The following is a 25,650-nucleotide window of genomic DNA, read 5'->3' as shown; positions in this document are numbered from 1 at the left end:
GATTATGAGGGGCATGAACAGAGTGGATAGTCAGAAGCTTTTCCCCAGGGTGGAAGAGTCAATTACGAGAGGGTTTAGTTTAAGGTGCGAGGGACAAGGTTTAAAGGAGATGTACGAGGCAAGTTTTTTACACAGAGGATGGTAGGTGGCTGGAGTTTGCTGCCAGGGGAAATAGTAGAAGCAGATACAATAGTGAGTTTTAAGGAGCGTCTAGACAAATACATGAAAAGGATGGGAATAGAGGGATATGATCCCCGGAAGGGTAGGGGGTTTTAGTTAAGTCAGGCAGCATGGTCGGTGCAGGCTTGGAGGGCCGAAGGGCTGTTCCTGTGCTATAATTTTCTTTGTTCTTTGAGGACATTAATGAACATTCAGAATGGACAAAAAATTGGAAAATGACATTCAACAGAGCTAAATATGAGGCAGTACATTTTAGTAGGAAGATTAAGAACATCACTTTAACTTTGGAAGGTGTCTGTGCATCTGCATTTCCTCTACCTTAGTTTTGGGATCAAAAAAATTCCAGCTTTATGATGAAGTGCATACTGATTACCAAAACAAACTAACAAATTTGCTTGTTATTTATAATCTTTAGGCAAGACAACTGCCATTAGCTTAAACCGTCTCATGTCTTGATGTCTTTTTTAAATGTATAGGAATTTGCTCATCTTTACAAAAAATTAAAGTCACTAATTTTCCGTTTTGTTATAAATATAGTTAAAAAATGACAATGTTCTTAACTCTATCTCCTAAGGACTGCATCAGAAGATCATGAGTGTGCGAAAACAAAGAGCTTGGATCCAATGGCCATTTTCTTTACCAGCGGAACTACAGGAGCTCCAAAAATGGCGTTACACACCCACTGCAGTTATGGAATGGGTCTTGCAGTAAATGGAAGGTCAGATAACTATTTCAAGTGTAAATGTGGAATATATGTGATAACTTGATATTGTTAAATCTGGGGCTTGGAAACTATTTTGTTAAGAACAAAATAAATTGTAGAGGTCTATGCCTAAAATAAATAAGATTTTTTTTTGCTGTGGCAAATAATGAGTTCACTATTTATTTCTCTTATGATATTTGTTGTCTTCCTGCATTTCATGCCATCGCACAGGAAGGCAACATGCTCACAGCTGTAAGTGACATTCTGTAACCATATACACAGCTGGGAGCTTGAGAATCTGCCAGATTATACAACATTCATCATTACCAGAATAGATCCCAGGAGTCAAGCTGAACAAGTTAGGAGCAGAGGGTTAGAAACAGTCAGTAGGGCAGAGACATTGGGCGGAATTTTACTGGCATGTCTGCCCGAGGTTCGTACGATCCCGCCTGAGGCCAACTGAGAATGCCATTCTCCGAGCCTCGTCCACCCCGGGATCAAGGCGGGCATGCCGGTAAAATCCAAGCCATTGTTTCTTGTTGGGCCTGTTTTCTGGGTAGAAAACAAGTTTAAAGGACCAATTTCATAGGATTATGTCGTGCACTCTGAGAATGGCTTAAATAAGTTAAATGTCATATTGGCCCTAGGCAGTGATCAGATACCCTAGACAGCAGCATAAAATGTTAATCAAAGATGTTATAGATCATCATAATGTTCTTAGGCCACATGCCTATCTTAATGAAACCTACCTCCTTCAGGGCTGATTGCTGAAATAAGGCTGCGCTGAGCAGAGCAAATGGCAAGCCTGAGCCCCAAAAGGTTTACCAGTATTTGTTGCATCCTTGCGAGTGGCTAATAAACAGGTAATGTTATTTTTACTTTATTTTGACATGGAGCTAGGAAGAACAGGAATGCTACCTGCAGCTCCTTGGCACTCCTGAAGGCTGCAGCTAGGCTGCAAGTCCCCCTCCCTCTTTCTGCACTTCCCCCCATGACCTACCTGAGGACTGAAGTCAGAGAAGCAACCACAGCTCACTGGTAATATTGATATGAAACATGGAGCCGGCTTCTTTCATGCATAAGAAGCAGCCATATTGTGCCTGAAATGGATCTAAAAGAAATTTTAACCTAATGTTTTTATGTTATGTGCACTACAATGCCCAGCGTTACACGGGGAAATTAGAACATGTCGGACAGAATTTTATGGGCTGATGCTGATGGATTTCCAGGCAGCGGGAGAGGGTTTGTAAAATTCCCCCATGTCCTTCCTACCACACCGCCTAATCCACCCTTGACCTGTCCACAGGAGGGGGTGGTAAGGCCTAAGGCAGGATGACTGCCCATATCCCAGTTGAGGCCTTGATGTGGCCAATTATTGGCCATTTTAGGGTCACACTCACCCCACGCCACCCTGCAACACAATTTAGGGATTAGCAGGAGGAATTCAGGGAGGGGACGGGAATACTGATGACAAGGTGGGAAGGCAGCACCTGAGGTGGGTAAACATTTGAGGGGTTCCCTAATCTAGAAAGGAGGTCAGTGATAGAGGCCCACTTCTCCCACTTGGCACCCAATCAGGGTAACATGGCAGGCCTCTCCACCTGCCCCGTTACCCTACATCCACAAATGCATATTTTAGCAGAGAATAAGAATGCTCATACGGAGCACCTTGAATCACTCTTCATTATTATTCATTCTCTTCTCCCTCTTGTTCCCTTCCCCAGTCATGCATTGACAACTAAGTCACTGAAGTTAGCCTCACCATTGGTCATCAGCTAACTTATTGTGATCAGGAAACCAAAGCAAAATACTGAGGATGTTGGAAATGCAAAATAAAAACAGAAAATGCTGGAAATATTTAGCAAGTCCAGCAGCTTCTGTGGAAAGTTTCAAGTTGTGACCTTTCATCAGAACTGAGAAAAGTTAGAAACATAGTTCCATAAGTGAAACAGCCCGAGTGTGGAAGACAAAAAGGAACATTTCTGATAGAGTAGAAAACAGAGTCATCCTTACAGACTGAAGGGAGGTCTCTGCAAGGCGACCACCCACCTCCTGTTTGGTTTTCCTAGTGTACAACAGATCATATTGTGAGCAGAGAACACAGTTTACTAAATTGAAAGAAGTAGAGATAAATTGCTGCTTCACCTGGAAGGTATACTGCTTGTCATCTTAATCCTCCACCTTGTTCTCAAGCTGACGTCTTAGTCCTCAGCCTACTGCAGCGTTCCATACGGCCTTCTGGCATCTCAACATTGAATTCAGTAACTACACCCACAATAATTTCTGCTGGTTCATGTTGTTCCCTTTCTTTCACATGTCAGCCTTAATTTTATTTTTCTGACTTTAGCTTGTACATAGAGGCAAGCTGTTCAATATTCTGCCACACACCTCCTCTGGGGACCCATTCTCTTTTTTTCACTTGCCCCATTACTACTTTCTTTGGCTCTTCATCTACCCTCACCCATTTTACCTGCATAAAGCTATCTATTTTTTCCCTTTCTAATGAAAGATTATGCCCTGAAATGTGAACTCCTCTCTTCACATATGTTGGCAGACCTCTGAGTACTCCTAGCATTTTCTGTTTTTATTATCCTGATCAGAAATTGAATCTTAAATTTCCCTGGTAATTATAGTTACGTGCTGTGCTGCATGATACTCACTGTGCCACTTGGGTAGCTCCATGTATTTCAGTTGACAGGAATTGTATTTTTATAGCAATTTCATTTTGCCTAGATCCAAAAGGGAGTGAATTACAGAATTAGGTTTCCAAAAATATGTTTGGTTATAATCCAGTGGGGCAGAAGGCTGATTATGATAATGCCTTCTACCAGGTACTGGTTGGATCTCACTCCCTCAGATGTGATGTGGAATACTTCAGACACTGGCTGGGCTAAGTCTGCTTGGAGCAGCATATTTGCGCCATGGATTCAAGGATCCTGTGTTTTTGTCATTGAGATGCCACGGTTTAAACCAAAGACTGTATTGGAAGTAAGCAAACAGTCACTGTTCTTTCTCAGTAAAATGTAATCGTGAGCATACTATTAACAACTGTTGTACAAATCAATGAATCCACCAGCAAAGCACTGCCTCTTCACTTCCACTGTATGGCCTTCCTAAGCCCAGCACTTACTTACAACTCATGCTTCCTGCATATACATTTTCTAATTATTTCAATCAATCTATTACAAATTGTAGCCAGAAGTAAAAACATGCTTGAAAGTCTAATTGCCTGTGTAAATTACATATTTTTTCACAGATTCCCTCATCAATTATTAAATGGCTTATATATAAAATATGTATATTGGCACTTTTTATTCTGCTTTTTAATGTCAGTCTTCAGGAGCACACTTTTCTCAAATCCCTCACAAGTCCTACCAACGTCTATCACCTCTTAGGAGATAGTCTGTGATAGAATAATAAATGCTGGGAATAGTTTTCACTTTAGATGTGTTTTTAAAACAGGTGGCTACAGATCAGCCACAAGGGCGGGTAACTGGAGGCCAATCCACAACCAACAGTTTTACAACCACATCCAAAGGAAAAGTTACTCTTGTACACTCTAGAACAAAGCACTTGATGGGCCACATACTCACCTTTCTTTAGTGACAACATCTCTCCTTTTCCTCTCAAAAATTGTTAATGCTCCATAAACCAAAGTTTGCGAAGGCTTGAATAATGCTGTGATCAGAGCTGCGGTGTCTTGACTCCTCTCCCACATTCCCAGGGAGAATACAGCAAAAGCTTGTCAATATGTTTACCTCACCTTGAGAGAATTTCTTCTGTGCATTGTTTTTTTATTTTTAAGTTTTCATTCCATCCATAAAACCAAATTCAAATTGAATCCAATCATGGTCCCTACAAAAGGGACAAACAAGATCCAAGCTGACAAGATAAGGCATTGCACCCCATCTTGGGCTTGATCTGACACTTCATCTGCGCCAAGAGGCTGAGCAACTTTTCTTGTCTTCATTTTTATTAATGCAACTGTGATAATTACTCCTGGGAACTCTCCTGCATTGGTTTTCCTAAATTGGAGTCAGTTGAGAGCCTTGTTAACATAGGATAATTGGGGACCTATGATGGTGACAGGATCCTGATAAGAATAATAACAGTACCACCATTGACTATAATTGGTCTCGTTGTCTGCTGACAGGAGTACTACATTGTCGATTTACTTTTATTTCCATTAAATTATTTACTCCCTATCCCTTCCAAAACATTTTGTTCAGAATTATTTTTTTTCTGACTAAATTTTAATGTGGTTGAGTGAACCCTCACTCCAACCAGCCCAAATGGCCTACACAGGCCTACACATGTTTGTCACTGTATGATGTGAGCATGAAGTTAAGTGAAGAGGATGGGAACTAGATCTCAGCAAATCAAAAATGGCAAACCTAGTACAGTAACAGGAAGATTGTAGTGTATTTCAGTTAGCATCTTAAAAAAAAATTTGAAAATTTGTTTTTAATTGTATATAGGCCAGGATTGGCACCCTATCCACCATCTTCAACATTCACTACCTCCACCACTGACCCTCCGTAGCAGCAGTGTGTACCGTCTACAAGATGCACTGCAGCAACTTACCAAGGCTCGTCTGACAGCAACTTTCAAACCTGCAATCTCTACTACCTAGAAGGACAAAGGCAGCATGTGCATCATAACACCACCAGCTGCAAGTTCCTCTCTAAGCCATAGACTAATCACCGTTCCTTCACTGTCACTGGTTCAAAATCCTGGAACTCTAACAGCACTGTGGGTGTACATCCACCACAGAGACTACTGCAGTTCAAGGAGGCAGCTCACAAACATTTCAAGGGCAATTAGGGTTAGGCAATAAATGCTGGTTTAGCACATGACGCCCAAATCCCACAAAAGAATTTTTTAAAATTGTGCTGCTTATTTGTGGTATCCATAACATCTTTGTCTGAGGCATTATATTCTTTGAAGATTGATGTTTATTATTGCAATTGGTATCTGGATGATCATTTATTTTTAAATATTCTCCTAGATTTTATCCCAGTATCCAATAACAACCTTCTGTTCACCGCCGACTGCATATCGTATGCTTGTACAAAATGATGTCAATAGGTACGGTATTTGTTTTCTCATCATTCTTTGTTTGCCATCCATTTTAATCCAACACATGTAGCAATCACTTAAACCCACCTACCTCACCCGGTTGTCTGTACTCAGGCAAAGGACTCCTTAAGGCTATTCAGAGCTCCCCCTTGAATTGGCACAGTGCCCTTTTCCTTTTGCTAACCACTGCATTATTGGTTTATTTTCTTAAGACAAGTACTGTCCAAATGACGTTTTGTGGGTTGAAACCTTTCCTGTAGTTTGGTTGGAATAAATGTTGAGGATCAGCACACTAGTAAAAATGGCTGACTTAAGGCCTTTGTCACATGGCCATTTCAAGCATATTCTGTGACCTGGATCTTCACTCACAGAATCGAGGAAGTCCCAACTCTGCAAACCCAACTCTCAAGAAACTCCCAAAGATGGTGTGATTTTGGGATGGGGTCTAATGCGAGTTAAGCCCATTAAGCCCAGAAGGAGTGGAGAAGTGGAAGGAAACCCAGTGTGGGATAGGCACCTTGGTCGTAAATGTTTTTAAAATGGGCCAGTTAAGAAAATCCAATTGTGAGGCAGTAAATAAATGCTGGTATTGCTGTGGCTTGGAGGGGATAACAAAATTGAACAGTCGGGTAAGTGCAAACTGTAATAATTATCCAACTGATTGCTGACACTGGAACAAAAGGCCTATCATGGGCTTTTCACGGGAAAATATAGCCATTGCTGCTATCTATTCACATTGTAATGAAGGTGTACATTCAACCGCTTTAAAGATTAAGAGTCACAAGACACAGCCATTAAGGTGACAACTTAAAATCTCAAAGATAGATTTAAATGATTTATATTTAATGTGTAAAATGTTAGAAATAAGATATAGTTCAGGTAGGTTTGATTTAATATTTCTGTGCCTGGAGGGGAGCTCCAGTTTCATGTTGAAAAAGTGTTTGGCTATTTAAGAGTTAACTTCAGTTTCTGCTGAACTCCAAAGTCATCTGCCACAGCAACAAGTTTAGAACTCAGAGAGAAAGGGTGGGACTGGCGCACCCTGTGTTCTTAAGTGTAGCAAAAGTGTGACAAGTATTTTATAGGGGCTGTGAGGGACCTGGGCAAAAGGTCTCTCAGTTCTGCTCAAGGTTGAGAAAGGCTGTAACAATGGAGTAAACATAAGTCACTTCAACAAACCCAGAGAACAGTGATAGAAAATAAACTTCAAAATACTGAAGCTAAATGAATAGAGAATAAGATATAACAAAGACCAAAGAAAAGTACAGCACAGGACAGGCCCTTTGGCCTTCCAAGCCTGCCCAATCACGATGCCTGCCTAAACTAAAACCGTATGCACTTACGGAGTCCGTATCCTTCCATTCCCACCCTATTCATGTATTCGTCTAGTTGCCCCTTAAATGTCGCTATCGTACCTGCTCCCACCACCTCCCCAAAAGAACAAGAGCTAGAATATACAATGCTACCCCCAATCTAGTTAAAGTTAATTCTCAAAAGTGCACCTTGTTTAGGAAGAAAATACAATGAAACATGCCAACTTTCTTGGTTAGACAGGTGCAGGACCACTGACAATCAGCTGTGCTGCGCAAGGAGAGCTTGGGGAAAGAACATTAATATGGTCTCATGCAGCCAGAAGAGGGTGGTGCTCTACTAGGTGGTGTTATTGCAATGTCCAGGTAGTCCCCAAATGAAATTTTCATTGAGTCATCTGGTCCTTTCCTTCCTGAAACAGTGGTACCGATTTCTTTCATTCTGTAACCAGGTCGTTTAGGATCTGGATGCACAATTGCAAAGCTGAAGTGTGTTCCCTTTTTCCGGGCTTTCCTTTACAAAACTTGTTAACTCCTTCAGTGAAGCATCCATCTGAGTGTAGATCTGGAGCTCACTAGAAGGGGCATTGCCTCTAGCAAAATCATCCACTCTATGATGCCTTTCATTGTTAGTTGTGAACACTTCTCAACATGGTCCAGAAGAAATCAAGGAAGAGAGAAACAAGAGCCTTGAGTTAAATAAGCCACTCTATTTAACTAGATTGAGAGAAGACTGTCAGAGATAACTGAAAGCCATTCGAGGCAGGGGAAACTGAAAGGAGTTGGTTCAAAATCCTGACAGGAATTACTGCTAAAAGTGAAGTGAAAACACGTCTATGAAAATTATCTGGGGAAATTCTGTGGAAGAATCCACAAACCACAAACTTGTGTGCTAATGAGACCATTGTAGCTTTGAATGTGCTTTGTCATCGGTATTAATCTTAAAACCTGCATGTATTTGTTAAGCTAAAGGGATGTAAAGAAGTATTGTATTATGTGGTGAACCATCGTTGGTTCACCACTGGGGGTTGTTAGTATGTTACTGTTGGGCTAGGGTGTTGTTACTGTGGGGGTTGTACAATGTTGTTGGGTTAGGGTGTTTACCTGTTATAAGAGTTATCATGGCACATTCCAGTGGGGTCCCGCCTCCGGTGGCGAGGTATAAGACCCCCTGCTCCGGCAGGACCCCTTCAGTCTGAACTGGTGTATTCGTGTTAGTAGTTCCATTGTTACTCTATTAAAGCCTTCAATATCGAAGCCTTGGTTCCACGTGCTTAATTGTCGCGCATCAATTTAATAGAGTAACAGAAAACTCACAGCTGTACAACAAAAAAAAACAGAGAGTATGGAACAGATCCTAAAACCGGATCGTCTGACACTGGACCCACGTGCGGTCGGTGCCGCTAACACATTCGACCATTGGTGGAAGTGTTTTGAGGACTACCTGGCAGCCTCGGTAGCTATCACTACAGACAGTGATAAACTCCAGGTCCTCCACGCAAGGGTAAGCGACACAATTTATCTAGCCATTCGTGCAGCTCCCACTTACCCGGGTGCCGTCGAGCTCCTAAAAAAAAGATACACGAAGCCACCCAACGAGATACATGCTCGTTACCTCCTCGCTACACGACGTCGGCAGTCGGGCGAAACCATGGAGGACTATGCCAATGAGCTCCTGCAGCTTGCCAGGGGTTGCGATTGTAAGGACGTATCAGCCGAACAATATATGTACGACCTCGCCCGAGACGCGTTCGTAGCAGGGGTAGGGTCCTCGTACATCAGGCTTAAATTGCTGGAAAAGGGGAAACTCGACTTGACCCAAGCAATGGAGATAGCCGTGATGCTGGAAGCGGCGTCGAAGAGCTTGGCGCTGTACCCCGAGGACCACGTGCAGTCAACGTGGTTGGAGCAAGCTCAGCTCCCTCCTCGCCCCGCTAACCCGCGCTCCCAGATCGATCCGACGACGGCGGCAGCTCCAGGTGGCCAGCGATGCTATTTTTGTGGTGGGGCCAAGCATCCACGGCAACAGTGTCCGGCAAGAACGGCAATCTGCAGCCAGTGCGGTAAAAAAGGCCACTACGGCAAAGTCTGCAGGTCCAAACCTAAAAACGGCAGTGCAGCTTGTAACCCTCCAGAACGGAGACAATCTCCTTCGGCGTCGCAGTACCCACGAGGTCTGACCACGTGCGATCCCAGGACGGCGCCATCGTGGCTGACAGAGGAGGAGGAAGACCACCAGGAGTCGCTGCGCTTGGCGCCCTCGCCCACGTGCGATTCATGGGGGCGGCCATCATGGTCCACGACGACTAGGAGCGACCAGCAGGGGTCCTCAGCATCCACATCGGCAGCATGCAGTGACGCCCAGGGGCCAACGGTGGCGTCGATCTCCCTGGATCAGACCAGGCACTACAGACTTGAAAATTCCATGATGGATATAAAGGTTAGTGGTCGAACTGTGAATTGTCTGTTTGACAGTGGGAGCACCGAAAGTTTCATACACCCTGAAACTGCTAAAAGGTGTGGGCTCCGGGTTCTCCCTGCCAAGCAGACAATTTCCATGGCATCACGGTCCCGGTCTGTACCGATCCAAGGACGATGTATGGTAACTCTTGAGGTACAGGGCACAATTTACGAGCAATACAGGCTCCTTGTGTTACCTCACCTTTGCGCGCCAATTCTCCTCGGACTAAACTTTATGGTCCACATGAAGAGTGTGATCCTACAGTACGGTGGGCCACTCCCTTCACTGGCAGTAGGGAATCAGCCGCAGCCTCCAAATTGCCCAAAGCGCCCCGCATGCAATCTATCCACCCTGAAAATCACGACACCATCCCTTTTTAAAAATCTGGTACCTGGCTGCAAGCCCATCGCTACTAAAAGTAGGCGTTACAGCGCTGAGGACCGGATCTTTATTAGATCTGAGGTTCAGCGGCTCCTCAAGGAAGGGATCATACAGGCCAGTGCTAGTCCGTGGAGAGCGCAGGTCGTGGTAGTCAAAAGCGGGAACAAACCTCGGATGGTCATCGACTATAGTCAGACCATTAATCGTTATACGCAGCTGGATGCGTATCCTCTCCCGCGCATTTCTGATATGGTCAATCAGATTGCGCAGTACCGAGTGTTTTCTACCATAGACCTTAAGTCCGCCTACCATCAACTCCCCATCCGCCCAGAGGACCGACAATATACGGCTTTTGAGGCGGATGGTCGTCTATACCAATTCCTCAGGGTTCCATTTGGTGTCACCAATGGGGTCTCGGTCTTCCAGTGTGCTATGGACCGAATGGTGGACCAGAACGGGTTGCGGGCTACCTTCCCGTACCTGGATAACGTCACCATCTGCGGCCATGACCAGCAGGACCACGACACGAATCTCCAACACTTTCTGCGCACTGCATCTCGCCTGAATCTGACCTATAACAGGGAGAAGTGCGTATTCCGTACGCGTAGGTTAGCCATCCTCGGATACGTGGTGGAAAACGGGGTCATTGGCCCTGATCCAGACCGTATGCGCCCACTTACTGAACTTCCCTTGCCCGCTAGCACGAAAGCACTGAGGAGATGCCTCGGGTTCTTTTCGTATTATGCACAGTGGGTCCCCAACTACGCGGACAAAGCTCGTCCGCTCATTAAGTCCACGACCTTCCCACTTACGCCGGAGGCCCAATTGGCCTTCAAGGCTTTGAAAAGCGACATCTCGAAAGCCACGATGCACGCGGTGGATGAATCCATTCCTTTCCAGGTGGAGAGTGATGCATCTGATTTCGCCCTAGCCGCCACACTAAACCAGGCAGGCAGGCCCGTCGCGTTCTTTTCCCGCACCCTTCAAGGCCCCGAAATTCGGCACTCAGCGGTGGAGAAGGAGGCTCAGGCCATTGTGGAGGCAGTCAGACACTGGCGCCATTACCTGGCAGGGAAGCGGTTCACCCTGATCACGGATCAACGATCCGTGGCGTTTATGTTCAGCAACACGCAGAGGGGCAAGATCAAGAACGATAAGATCTTGCGGTGGAGAATTGAGCTCTCCACCTATAATTACGATGTTATGTATCGTCCGGGGAAGCTCAATGAGCCTTCGGATGCCCTCTCGCGCGGAACATGCGCCATTATGCAGGAGGACCGCTTGAAGGCTCTCCACAATGATCTGTGTCATCCTGGAGTCACCAGACTCTACCACTTCGTCAAAGCCCGCAACCTGCCCTACTCGGTGGAGGATGTCAGGTCAGTGACGAGAAGCTGTCGGATTTGCGCAGAATGCAAACCACACTTTTATCGACCAGACCGGGCACAATTGGTCAAGGCCACTCGCCCTTTTGAGAGGCTGAGTGTGGATTTTAAGGGCCCCCTTCCCTCAACGGACCGGAATGCCTCAACATAATAGACGAGTATTCCCGGTTTCCGTTTGTTGTCCCCTGTGCGGACACGTCGACTGCCACCGTCATCAAGGCATTCAGTGAGCTTTTTACCCTGTTCGGGTACCCCTGCTACATTCATAGCGACAGGGGCTCGTCGTTCATGAGCAACGACTTGAGGCAATTCCTGCTCTCATTCGGGATTGCCTCTAGTAGAACCACGAGCTACAACCCTAGGGGTAACGGACAGGTGGAAAGGGAGAATGCTACAGTCTGGAAGGCTGTCTTACTGGCACTGAAATCCAGGGGCCTTCCAGTCTCCCGTTGGCAGGAGGTCCTTCCAAATGCGCTCCATTCTATCCGCTCCCTCCTGTGTACGGCAACCAATGCTACTCCCCATGAGAGGATGTTCGCATTCCCTCGGAAGTCGTCCTCGGGAACCTCATTGCCAGCCTGGTTGACGTACCCAGGACCCGTCCTTCTGCGGCGACATGTGAGGGCTCGCAAGTCCGACCCCTTGGTCGAACCGGTCCAACTCCTCCACGCCAACCCTCAGTATGCCTATGTGGCATATCCTGACGGGCGAGAGGACACTGTCTCCATTAGAGACCTGGCGCCCGCAGGGGACGTAGCAACTCCTGTCGCTCCTATTCCCCCAGTCACGAATCCACTACTCCTCATTGCTTCCCCAGACGTGGCGCGGTCAGCACCGGGACCAGTGCATAACACTTTTACTCCCATGTACAGCTTGCCTGAGACTCGGAGATCGGCGCCACCATCATCACCACCACCACCACCACCAAACGTTCCAGGATCCCCTGCACCATCGCCTCACCAGGGCCGGCCGGCCCGGGAGTCCTTGAGGGGACAGCCAGACGTTGCTTTGGAAAGAACGCCACCACAAGCACCTGCTCCGGTTTCGCAACCGGTGTTGAGGAGATCACAGCGTCGGTGCGGTCCTCCAGACCGTCTGGACTTGTGAATTCTGTGAATTGTCTGTTTATATGACCTGTTTTTCTTGCACCCCGCCACCTTTTGTTCTTAAAGGAGGGGTGAATGTGGTGAACCATCGTTGGTTCACCACTGGGGGTTGTTAGTATGTTACTGTTGGGCTAGGGTGTTGTTACTGTGGGGGTTGTACAATGTTGTTGGGTTAGGGTGTTTACCTGTTATAAGAGTTATCATGGCACATTCCAGTGGGGTCCCGCCTCCGGTGGCGAGGTATAAGACCCCCTGCTCCGGCAGGACCCCTTCAGTCTGAACTGGTGTATTCGTGTTAGTAGTTCCATTGTTACTCTATTAAAGCCTTCAATATCGAAGCCTTGGTTCCACGTGCTTAATTGTCGCGCATCATATTATACATTTCTTTTATGTTTAATAAATGTTTTCTTTTGTTGGGTAAAAACTAATTAGCGATCCTGTGACTCCATTTCCTCCTGAGAAATTTCAGCTGGAATTCCATGGGGTCCTGCCGTGCATTTCACAACTGAAGCAATCTCCAATGATCTGGATACCTGAAGATTTAGGGCAATATTATTAATTCTAGTTCCTATCCATGATATATTGAGAATTTAACAAAACAAATAAGATTGATGTTGAAAACTCTCTCCGCTACTCGTGACTTCACTTATTTTCTTCTAATTTAGTTACAGATTCAAAAGCCTCCAGCACTGTGTGAGTGCTGGTGAGCCTATCAACCCCGAAGTGATGGAGAAATGGAAAGAACAGACAGGCTTAGACATCTATGAAGGATATGGCCAGACTGAGACTGTAAGTGCTTCAAGCTTGAGCCAACAGGTTTCGTACCTTTAATGAAGGAAGAAAGAAAACCAGCCAGCTTGGTAATGAAGTAGAGGGTCCTGTAACTTAGGAAGGCAAATCTTGAACCTTAGCAAACAGAGCAAAGATAACCTTGAGCTTCTTTTTTTCATTATCAACCATCTCCTTCAATCACTTTCTCCTGCTCCATCCATCTTCATTTCCAAAAGAGTGAGAAACCCATGGGCTTCTTTGCCATTCACATGGAGACCATCTGTTCAACTGCTTCTGTTACTTGCCCTCTTTCCCTTCCCCACCAAACCAAACTTAAAAAGATAACCAGACTTTTCTTCAGCTGCCCAGAGTCAACTAGTCATGTTGGACTGCAGCAAGTGCCTGTTGATGTTCCCTCTCTCCCCTGAAAATGGTTCATCAACACAGACAGGAGTCCTGACAGGAGCCTGCCAAAATTGTGTATGCATCTGATCCCAGGAAATTGTCAGCTGGAGGTCACAATCCATTAATATTGTGCTGAATTCTGCCCACGGAGAAAATCATCCCCTTGATACTTAAGATCAGGACAAACTATGGCCGGGATTTTCCATTCCAGCTTGCAGTGTGCATCATTGGTGCAACCACAAGATTGCAAAAGTCATTTTTTTGTCATTGTAAGGCAATTTGTGATCGTCCACTCCTCCTGTCAATGGTAGGGCCACTTTTCCCAGTTTTGCACGTAAGGAACATCATTTACATAGATTTCAATCTCATAATAGGCCCTGCTCGCTGGAACCATCCCCCCACAATGCTGACATGTTTCACAATGATACATAAGCAATGCACCTCTGGCAACCTGTACTTCACTCCTCACTTCAAGGTTCGTTCACCTTGTTTTCGGCAGCGTCACAGTATTCTGTGCCAGGCTTCACTGGCAGCACCACATCGATTTCAGGGGGGTGCTCACAGGCAAGACCAGCGGTAAGGTGGGGGGTGTCTGCTCAATGGCTGCAGGGCAAGGGCTTGCTCAGGGAAGGGTGGAAGTGAACTGTGGCAAGAGGCTGTAGGGTCAGGGCTTGCTTGGTAAAGAAGGATAATCCCAGGATGTGTTTGGTATGTGTTTAACTGAGCAAGTGGCCTCAAGAAGGTGAGGGTTGAGGTGGACATGGGGGATAGGTATCTCCACCTCAGAATGTCCATGGGCTAATAAATGGATATTTACCACAAAAACAATAGGATCAAGGGCTACTGGGGGGCTGGGGATTTTAGTAACTGAGAGGTCTTTGGAGGAGCATAATTTTAACATTCACTTCCTTGATAATGATGTGGGGCTGTGGTTTCCATACTCGTACAGTGAGGGTCCAAGCGGATCTGATAGTGAGAGCTCATCTTGCAGACTGCAACAAATATTTGATTTTGATTTGATTTAAATACACAGAGAAAAAGTATAATGGGAACAAACCCTGGGGCTCTGCAGGTGCCTCAGACACCAACTGACTAAACTGGAAGGGCTAATTAAAGGGGCACCCAACTAAACTGTCTATTGGCACATAAACAGATGGACATAACTCAGAGGTGTTAGTGGTCTCTCAATGACATTGCAGGGAATCAGCAAAGTGAAACAATGATGCGCATTCATGCAACACTAATTGAGCAAAGTGGCACTAATTGATCTCCTGGGTTTAACCCCTTGCTCACAGCATAGCAATTTCCCACAGCAATGAAGATGTTCAGAGCAATTAGGCACCTGGACAAGAAATGGGGCGGCACGGTAACACAGTGGTTAGCACGGCTGCTTCATAGCTCCAGGGACCTGGGTTCAATTCCCGGCTTGGGTCACTGTCTGTGTGGAGTTTGCACATTCTCCTTGTGTCTGCGTGGGTTTCCTCCGGGTGCTCCGGTTTCCTCCCACAGTCCAAAGATGTACGGGTTAGGTCGATTGGCCATGCTAAACAATTGCCCCTTAGTGTCCTGAGATGCATAGGTTAGAGGGATTAGTGGGTAAATATGTAGGGATATGGGGGTAGGGCCTGGGTGGGATTGTGTTCGGTGCAGACTCAATGGGCCCAGTGGCCTCTTTCTGCACTGTAGGATTTCTATGATCTATGATGGGACCCGATGAAGATAAACATCAGGCCGCCCTCAACATATTTCATAACCTGATTAAATATTAGCACTCATGTATATTCCAGAGACTGTAATATTACAATGTTGTATATGAGGATGCCAGCACCTAAGCTGAAAGCATCATATCCAGGCACCAGGCAAAGCAATTTCATAGCAGTTGCTCATGAATACAGGAAGGGGGAGAATCTTGAGACACACTCCGCATTGTAGATTGTTTCTGGGTCAAATAGTTTCCAACACAGGAACCAGGGCCATGAAGCCAAAATCATGCATGAGGCATTGATGGAAAGATTAGTTTTGCAGACAAGACCTGACTCTTGCTGTTCTTCATTGAGAGAAGGCCATCAGGAAGATGGAGCCTGGATTCATTGCTCGTTGCATAATTGCAAACATGCATGAGAGAAGGAGAAAATTGCAACGGAGCAGTCTGGCTTACAAAAGGGGGGAGCAAAACCCTCAAACCAAGGGCCCAACTGGGCCTCTTCCAGAAACAGAATGTGAAGAACAGCGATATTGTGCATAGGTGCCTCGCTAGACTCAGGGTGTACTAACATCACCTCTCTTATCTGCACATGAGCAAGAATCAATATTGCTGATGCCCCGACATGTACAGGGTTCTGGTAACTTACATTTGCCACATTCTCCAGGAATTGGTGCCACACAGACACAGAGGATATCTATGGCCAGTGTCTGAATGTAACAGCTGCTCTCAGCCTTTTGACACCACTGGCTCCTTCCAAGGCATTATTGGGAATCTCTGTGGGATCTTGGGGCGAATGGGGTCAAAGGTTATGGGGAGAAAACAGGATTAGGCTGTTGAGTTGGACGATCAGTCATGATCGTGATGAATGGTGGAGCAGGCTCGAAGGGCCAAATAGCCTCCTCCTGCTCCTATCTTCTATGTTTCTATCGCTCAAGCAGCCACACACAAATGCATACATGATGTCACAGACAGCTCGTTCCAGACACTCACCACCCTCTGTGTAAAACAAAAATGGCCCTCTGAACCCTTTTGTATCTCTCCCCTCTCACCTTAAACCTATGTCCTCTAGTTTTAGATTCCCCTATGTTTGGGAAAAGATGTTGACTGTCTCCCTGATCAATGCTCCTCATTATTATATAGACCTCTATAAGATCACCCCGAAGCTTCCTATGCTCCAGGGAAAGAAGTCCCAGTCTATCCAGCCTCCTTATAACTTAAACCATCAAGTCCCGGTAGCATTCTAGTAAATCTTTTCTGCATTCTTCCTAATTTAATAATATGCTTTCTCTAATAGGGTGACCAGAACTGTACACAATATTCCAAGTGTAGCCTTACCAATGTCTTGTACAACATCAACAAGATGTCCCAGCTCCTATATTCCATGTTCTGACCAATTAAACCAAGCAAGCCGAAACCCTTCTTCACCACCCTGTCCATCTGTGACTCTATTTTCAATCTCTTTATTCTATAACTCTCCCCAATGCCCTACCATTAACTGAGTAAGTCCTGCCCTGGTTCAATCTACCAAAATGCATCACCTCGCATTTATCTAAATTAAACTCCATCTGCCATTCATCAGCCCACTGGCCCAATTGATCAAGATCCCATTGCAATTCTAGATAACCTTCTTCACTATGCCACCAATCTTGGTGTCATCTGCAAATTTACTAACCATGCCTCCTAAATTCTCATCCAAATCATTAATCTAAATGACAAATAATAGTGGACCCAGCACCGATCCCGGAGGCACACCGCTTGTCATAGGCCTCCAGTTTAAAAAACAACCCTCTACAACCATCTTCTGTCATCAGGCCAATTTTGTATCCAATTGGCCACCTCACCCTGGATCCCGTGAGATTTAACCTTATGCAACAACCTGCCATGTGGTACCTTGTCAAAGACCTTGCTAAAGTCCATGTAGACAATGTCAACTGCACTGCCCTCATCTACCATCTTGGTTACCCCTTCAAAAAACTCAATCAAATTCGTGAGACATGATTTTCCACTCACAAAGCCATGCTGACTCTCCCTAATCAGTCCTTGTGTCTCTAAATGCCTGTAGATTCTGTCTCTCAGAGTACCTTCTAACAACTTACCCACTGCAGATGTTAGGCTCACCATTCTGTAGTTTCCAGGCTTTTCCCTGCAGCTCTTCTTAAACAAAGGCACAACATTTGCCATCCTCCAATTTTCAGGCACCTCACCTGTGGCTGTCGATGATTCAGATATCTCTGCTAGGGGACCTGCAATTTCCTCCCTAGCCTCCCACAATGTCCCGGGATACACTTCATCAGGTCCCGGGGATTTATCTACCCAGATTTCCAGCACCTCCTTATCTGTAATCTGTACACTCCTCAAGATACGACTATTTATTTCCCTAACATCCATGCCTTTCTCAACAGTAAATACTGATGAGAAATATTCATTTAGAATCTCACACACCTCTTGTGGATCCGCACATAGATAACCTTGTTGATCCTTAAGAGGCCCTACTCTCTCCCTAGTTACTCTTTTGCCCTTTATGTATTTGTAGAATCTCTTTGGATTCTCCTTTGCCTTATCTGCCAAAGCAATCTCGTGTCCCCTTTTTGCCCACCTGATTTCTCAACTCTACTCCCGCACCCTCAATACTCTTCAAGGGATCCACTTGATCCCAGCTGCCTATGCATGCCGTATGCCTCCTTGTTCTTGACCAGGGCCTCAATATTCCGAGTCATCCAAGGTTCCCTACTTCTACCAGCCTTGCCCTTCACTCTAAGAGGAATGTGCTTACCCTGAACCCTGGTTAACACACTTTTGAAAGCCTCACACTTACCAGACATCCCTTTACCTGCTAACACACTCCCCCAATTAACTTTTGAAAGTTCCTGATAAAACCATTAAAATTGGCCTTGCCCCAATTTAGAATTTTAACTTTTGGGCCAGACCATAATTCTCCATAGCTATCTTAAAACTAATGGAATTATGGTCACTGGTCCCAAAGTGATCCCTCACTCATACTGCTGTCACCTGCCCTTCCTTATTTCCCAAGAGAAGGTCACGTTTTGCCCCCTCTCTTGTCGGGCCATCCACATACTGAATGAGGAATTCCTCCTGAATACACTCAATAATTTTTTCTCCATCCAAGTCCCTAATACTATGGCTGTCCCAGTCAATGCTGGGAAAATTAAAGTCCCCTACTATTACCACTCTATTGTTCTTGGAGCTATCTGTAATCTCCTTACATATTTGCTCTCAATTTCCCGCTGACCATTTGGAGGCCTATAGTGCAATCCTATCAAAGTGATCTCCCCCTACTTGTTCCTCAGTTCTACCCATATAGACTCAGTGGGCGATCCCTCAGAAATACTCCCCCCCTCAGTACTGCCATGATAAATGCGAAGTGATGCATTTTGGTGGGAATAATGTAGGGAGGAGCTACACGATAAATGGAAGAACCATAAAGGGTGTAGAGACGCAGAGGGACCTGGGTGTGCAAGTCCACAGATCTTTGAAGGTGACGTCACAGGTGGTGAAGAAGGCATATGGCATGCTTGCCTTTATAGGACGGGGCATAGAGTATAAAAGTTGGGGTCTGATGTTGCAGATGTATAGAACGTTGGTTCGGCCGCATTTGGAATACTGCGTCCAGTTCTGGTCGCCACACTACCAGAAGGACGTGGAGGCTTTGGAGAGAGTACAGAGGAGGTTTACCAGGATGTTGCCTGGTATGGAGGGGCTTGGTTATGAGGAGAGATTGGGGAAACTGGGGTTGTTCTCCTTGGAAAGACGGAGGATGAGGGGAGACTTAATAGAGGTGTATAAAATTATGAAAGGCATAGATAGGGTGAACGGTGGGAAGCTTTTCCCCGGGCCGGTGGTGACGTTCACGAGGGGTCATAGGTTCAAGGTGAAGGGGGGGAGGTTTAACACAGATATCAGAAGGACATATTTCACACAGAGGGTCGTGGGGGCCTGGAATGTGTTGCCGGGCAAGGTGGTGGAGGCGGACACACTGGGAACGTTTAAGACTTATCTAGACAGCTATATGAACGGAGTGGGAATGGAGGGATACAAAAGAGTGGTCTAGTTTGGACCAGGGAGCGGCGCGGGCTAATTGTTCCTTGTTTCTCGTTTCAAGGCTTCATTCTATGATCATCTTGCTGGTGCCAGTACAGAGCGAGACTGCGGATAGTTGGGAACCTGTCTCGGGGGCAGGGAATTCATATGGTGTTCGTGGAAGTGGAAATGACTAGGGTTGGGAAGCATTTTCCGATCAGGGCCATTGTGATCTCCTGGACTCGTTTCGATCGCCTCAGGGGGTCGGAGAGGAATTTCCCAGATTTTTTTTCCCCATATTGGCCCTGGGGTTTTTCACTCTGGGTTTTCGCCTCTCCCTGGAGATCACATGGTCTGGAATGGGGGGGTGGGGGTGAGTTAATAGGTTGTAATGAACAAAGCATCGTAGCTGTGAGGGACAGCTCGGTGGATAGGATATTGGTATGTAGATAGGCTGGAAAATTGGGCGGGGATCCTGGATTCAGGATTCAATCCTGGACCGGGGAGCGGCGCGGGCTTGGAGGGCCGAAGGGCCTGTTCCTGTGCTGTATTGTTCTTTGTTGTTTGTTGATGTTTTCCCGAATCAAAAATGCAACTCCCCCTCCCCTCTTACCTCCTGTTCTATCTTTCCTATAGTATCTGTACCCTAGAACATTGAGCTGCCAGTCCTGTTCCTCACTTAGCCATGTTTTAGTAATAGCTATAATGTCCCAGTCCCATGTACCCATCTATGCCCTGAGTTTATCTGCCTTGCCCGTCAGGCCTCTTGCATTGAAATAAATGCAGTTTCAGCTGGATTTCCCTTGCTCTCTGCCTTGCTTTTGCTTGATCTGTCTAGTACTAAGATTACTGACACTACTTTTATTATTTAATATGCTGTCTTTAACTTCTGTGCTTTCCTCAACCTTCTCTTCTGTCCCCCTACTGCTTTAGGTCCCACCCCGCCGCCAAACTAGTTTAAACCCTCCTGAGTAGATTGCAGGTCCCGGACATCTTAAAGGGACTACACATGATTGAGGGCTGGCTCCTTCGGAACAAAAGGTACCTGCAAAGGACATAGTTGATGACACTGTACAGCAGTCTCAGACTCCTGCTGAGAGAAATTACAAAGAGGCTCATGTCACTACTCAAGCATTGGTGCAGCACACCATGGGGATGCAAAAGATGAGATTCTGATGCCTGGAGAGATCTGCCGGAGCACTCCAGTACACCCCCCAGAGAGTCTCACAGATCATTGTGACTCTCTGTGCGCAACAAAACCTGGCACTGCAAACGGGAAGGATTTGCCAGATGCCGACTTGAAGAAGGTACACATCTCCTGCGATGTGGAGGACCTTGAAGAGGATCAGAGTGATAAGTTTGAGGAAGCCAAGCTGAAGGGGCCGTCGTTGAGGCCAGATGAGGCAGGTATGATGGGAAGGCCTCATAGTCCCCAGACCCCAGGAGGAGTGAGCATCTTGGACAGGTGTCCCATATGAGAGGCCACCATGGACAGCTGCTTTGCTATTGCTAACTTTTCAACTATGCATTTCAAAATGAGAGTGAGCTGTTCCACATTGAAGGTTAATGAAGCCTTAGGGGCATGCGCCCTTGCTGAGACAAGGCTCTGTCTGGAAGAAGCATGCCACCATCATCTCGGCAGCAACTCAATTGCAATGGCAACCTACATGAGGCAGGAGCTGATCCATTATTGTGAGCATGCTCATAGATGGTAGCCTTCAATCGGACAACATTCCTCGGGGTGATCCATCTCCAGCAACATAACACATTCTGATTTTCGTACCGCTTTTACAACAGGTTCACCCTGACGTGAACTTGTTGTGGGGATCCTCCTGGAAGTGCAAAGGTCACTATAGACCCCAGGGGAAAGGAACGTGGCCGGCAGTGCCCTGGCATTGCCCCCAGGGCAGGCCCCACGGGGGAGCCTCACACATAGGAACTCATCTATTTGTGGGTGATGGGTGTGGATACTATGAGAGATGGGGATGCTGGAGATGATCAGCAGGGGATAAAGAGGACGATGCCGGGCATGATCAGGGGACGTGGACCAATGCTGACAGTGATCAGGGTGGGTGGGGTGAAGCGGGCTTGTCCCAACGACAATCGGGGAGAGTGGGCAATGCTCTGCAATGGTGGGGGGGTGGGGCGAAGGGGGCTGTTGCCAGCAATGATGGGGGGGGTATGGTGGGAAGATCACAGAAAGCCCCCGGGGAGAAGGATTAATATTTTTTCAGTAATCGGGGCGCTCTTTAAAAATAGCACCCCGATCTCAATGGCGCCAGTTCCCTACTCTATTGGCCCCCGCCTCGCCAGAATGACGGCGCAAACCACGCCCACTTTGGCAGTTAAAGTGACAAGATCTGGAGAGAAAACTGGCCAGTGGAGCTGAAAAGGTGCATGCCAGTTTTCTTACCAGAACTGACACTGCCAAATTCTCTTAAGATTCCACCCCATCTTAGCTCCATCTGATTCAATGTTGGTTTGCTCAGCTTGCACTTTTAAGCAAATAGTTCAGTGCAAACACATTTATTTGTAATGTTAAAAATCATGTCTACAGATTCAGCTACTTCAGATTTTATCAATGATTTTGATTATGTACCACACCACGTGCAAAGCTACTGGACAAACTAGGCCATTATGGAGTCAGAGGAAATATAAAGCAATGGATAAGAACATTTCTAACCAAACAACAACAAAGAGTCACAGTGAATGGGGAAGTCTCAAACTGGAAACCAGTATTAAGCTACGTGCCACATGGTACCATGCCAAACCCACAATGTCATCCAGATCAGGCTCTTGGCAGATTACTGTCTATAGAGCCCTTACTTAGCTTCCTTAGCGAATTCCGGTTCCCCCCCGAGAACAATTAAGGACTGGAACAATCTTTCACAAACCTTAATCTTCATACCCTCTTAAGGATTCATTTAAGGGAAATCAGTTGACCATTTTGAATGCTCTTATTGTGCACCCCCTGTGAAAATTCCCTGATGGAAGACTACAGAGGGAAACTTCACTAAATAGCAATGTTACAGCCAGGTAAGGAGGATTGAACTGGCTCCTCTTTATTCAGCCCCCTGAAACTTTTATTTCTTTTCCCTGCAAATACCTTTTCCATTCCTAACTTTTTAATTAGGAGACAATCAAACCAGGTTTTCTTGAGTCAAAGAAGAGTACGTTTATTAATTATTAACCTTTCATCTCAGACTTTTTTGCCCAATTTCAAGATAATAGAAACCAACAGGAGATGGGGTTATTTCAACCTCCAAAGGGGGTTTTGAGTGTCTGGTGGGTGTATCTGGCTGGTTACCAGTTCCCATTATCTTGACAGAATTACAGGTAATGAGACATTTCACATGCATTTTTTAGAGCTTCCTTTCAAGAGTCAGGTTTTGAAGTGGACTGGACATCCTGCAGGTGTGAAATTCCATGCATGATGCCCAGACAGGTCTGCAGAGGAGGAGCTGATATGAGTGGTCACAGAATCATAGAATCTTTACGGTGCACAGGAAAGCTATTTGGCCCATCGACTCTGCACAGACTCCCTGAAAGAGCATTCTAATAGTCCCACACCCCTTTAGATAGCAATCCAATTCCCTTTGAATCCCTCAATCAAAGCTGCCTCCCTCTCAGGAAATTTGTTCCAGTCTCCAAACACCCTCTGTGTGGAAATAATACCTCACTTACAATACCAAGCATCAGGTAGCCATCTTTAGTCAGTGTCTTTTCTTGTTTTTTTTTTAAAATAGCTCCTCTTTAAGCAGTCCAATATGTTTTTGGTTTGCTGGTGAAGTTATAGGTAGATCTCTCAGTCACAACTTTCCATTATTGTGACAGCAAGTAAAAAACGTTTTAAAATGCCATGAATGTGATGAAGATATTTTTGAAAATATAAACATAATGTGCTAATGGCATAATTGATTGCCAAGAGGTGATGGGATGTTAGTTGTTTAAATGATATAAGCCATATCCTTCTGATATTATAGTAGAATTGCAAAGTTGAATGAGTAGCACAAAAACATTTGCCATCTTACTTCAGATTTAAAGTTGCTTAATTCAAGCCATCCACTATTTCTTTATTTTTGACATTTTTGTCCTGTTTCAATTAAATTGATTGATAGATTGATAGTAACATGGAGATGTAGAAATGTTATCAGTCGATTACAAAGCTTATCAAAGTGACATGCAGCTAGTTACTTACTCACCGATATATGCGGTTTGTAAGCCATCACTGATTTGGCAACCAGATTATTAAAGTTCTGTGTTGTCAGTAAATTCATTAGTCATAGGGGTCTGAGCACATATTAGGAACCTTTCAGCAACATGTGCAAATTGCAGCCTTATCAAACAGCATATTACAATATGTTCCACTACATTTCAAAATTTAAATAAATTCGCTCCCAACTGGAAGGTAATGCAGGTCAGCGCCCAAGTTGTTATGTGAATGGAATTTGTGTCTCTGCGAGACAGAATATATATATTTTTTTTTAATTTATATATTTTGCACTTGCTCACAAAGCAAATTATATTTTTTTCTTATTTTCAACAGGCACACTTATGGTATCTGAGTTGGCAGTTTAGCATCAATTTATGGGTAACCCTATGCTCTGAGACTGTGCATACACATCCATAGTGTACTGGGAGCATTGTACACATCCTGAGTTGTGATTGGTGTGGTTGCAGATCTGCTGACATTTATGCCAATGCTTGAAACAAAATCAACAAAGAGAGCAGTTTCATGAGATCTAAGGCCACCAGTCCTCCATTGATAACTGAAGTTACATTATTTTGCATTGGTGAACTGAAATATACCTGGGGTATATTTTACTTGCTTGTACTTTGCTTTGGACTCTTAAACATTGTGATTATAATTAGCTTTGGTCTTTTTCATAATAACCATTTAGACTTTGATCTGTGCAACATTCAAAGGCATGAAAATTAAACCTGGTGCAATGGGGAAGCCTTCTCCAGCATTTAATGTGCAGGTGAGCACTGTCTTTTTGATGTCTTTAAAATTGCCATTAACAATCTATATCCTGAGCGGCAGTATTTATTTTTCAGTACCCTTTGTGTAAATTGTCTGTCATGTTTCACGGGAATTACAGGGCATTACTACAAAAAGTAACATGGCCACTTTTGGGCAGTGTATTCCAGAGCACAACAAAAAAAGTGATTTCTCATGTAACCTCTGGTTCTTTTGCTGATCACCTTAAATCTGTGTTCTCTGGTTACTGACCCTCTCTGCCCCTAGAGACAGTTTTAGCTCACCAGTTTTATAAGACCTGAATCTTCCAATCTTCAATAAAGCTTGCATTTATATAATATGTTGAAAATCCTCAGGGTATCCTAAAGCATTTCACAACCAACAAATTGCTTTCAAATTCACTCTGGTGCCTCCCTATTCTGTAAGAGACACAGCAGCTAATTTGTGCACAATAAAATTCTTTAAGCACAAGGAGGGTCTGACTGATTCACATGTCTGTTCGAGGGAGAAATGTTCACTACAACACCTTTACTGCATTTTTTCAAATACTGCAGCACACCATCAGCACTGCACTGAAGTGCCAGCCTAGATTATGTACTTTAATTCGGGAATAGGCTTTTGAAACACGCGACTCAGGGCGTATTATTTATTATTAATGATTTATTTATTAAAAGGGACATAGAATACAGGAGCAAGGAGGTTATGCTGAACTTACACAAGATACTAGTTAGACCTCAGCTGGAATATTGTGTACAGTTCTGGCTGCCACATTATAGGAAGGATGCATTGAAGACAATGCAGAAGAGGTTTCCAGGGATGAAAAACGTCAGTAATGAAGATAGATTGGAGAGGTTGGGACTGTTCTCCTTGGAGAGAAGAAGGCTAAGAGGAGCTTTAAGAAATGGTCAAAGTCATGAGGGAACTGAACAGTGGAGATGGGAGGAAGCTGTTCCTGCTCAGAGAAACATCAAGAATGAGAGGGCACAGATTTAAAGTGATTTGCAAAATAAATCTATGTGATGCGAGAAAAAAAAGAATTCACACAACGAGTGGTTTGGGTCAGGAATGCACTACCTGGATATGTGGTGGAGGCAAGTTCAATCACAGCATTCAAAAGTGCATTAGATTATTACTCAAATAGAAAC

The 25,650-nt window shown here is 45.1% G+C and overlaps 1 protein-coding gene across 2 annotated transcripts in view; it reads left to right on the top strand.

The window, feature by feature from the left end:
• The window catches only part of acsm3 (acyl-CoA synthetase medium chain family member 3), a 53,827-nt gene that overhangs the window by 10,156 nt on the left and 18,021 nt on the right, over positions 1-25,650 (top strand). For both annotated transcript variants that reach the window (XM_078239841.1, XM_078239842.1), the window contains exons 4-8: positions 755-898; positions 3,715-3,871; positions 5,892-5,971; positions 13,271-13,394; positions 24,426-24,506. In XM_078239841.1, the coding sequence (XP_078095967.1) occupies positions 755-898; positions 3,715-3,871; positions 5,892-5,971; positions 13,271-13,394; positions 24,426-24,506 (586 nt within the window). The remainder of the gene's footprint in view (positions 1-754; positions 899-3,714; positions 3,872-5,891; positions 5,972-13,270; positions 13,395-24,425; positions 24,507-25,650) is intronic.

The sequence above is a fragment of the Mustelus asterias genome, chromosome 23 (genome assembly GCF_964213995.1).
Source record: "Mustelus asterias chromosome 23, sMusAst1.hap1.1, whole genome shotgun sequence".
In the NCBI taxonomy this organism is placed as follows: domain Eukaryota; kingdom Metazoa; phylum Chordata; class Chondrichthyes; order Carcharhiniformes; family Triakidae; genus Mustelus; species Mustelus asterias.
Note: the sequence above shows the minus strand (reverse complement) of the source record. Positions and strands in the feature narration are given on the sequence as shown.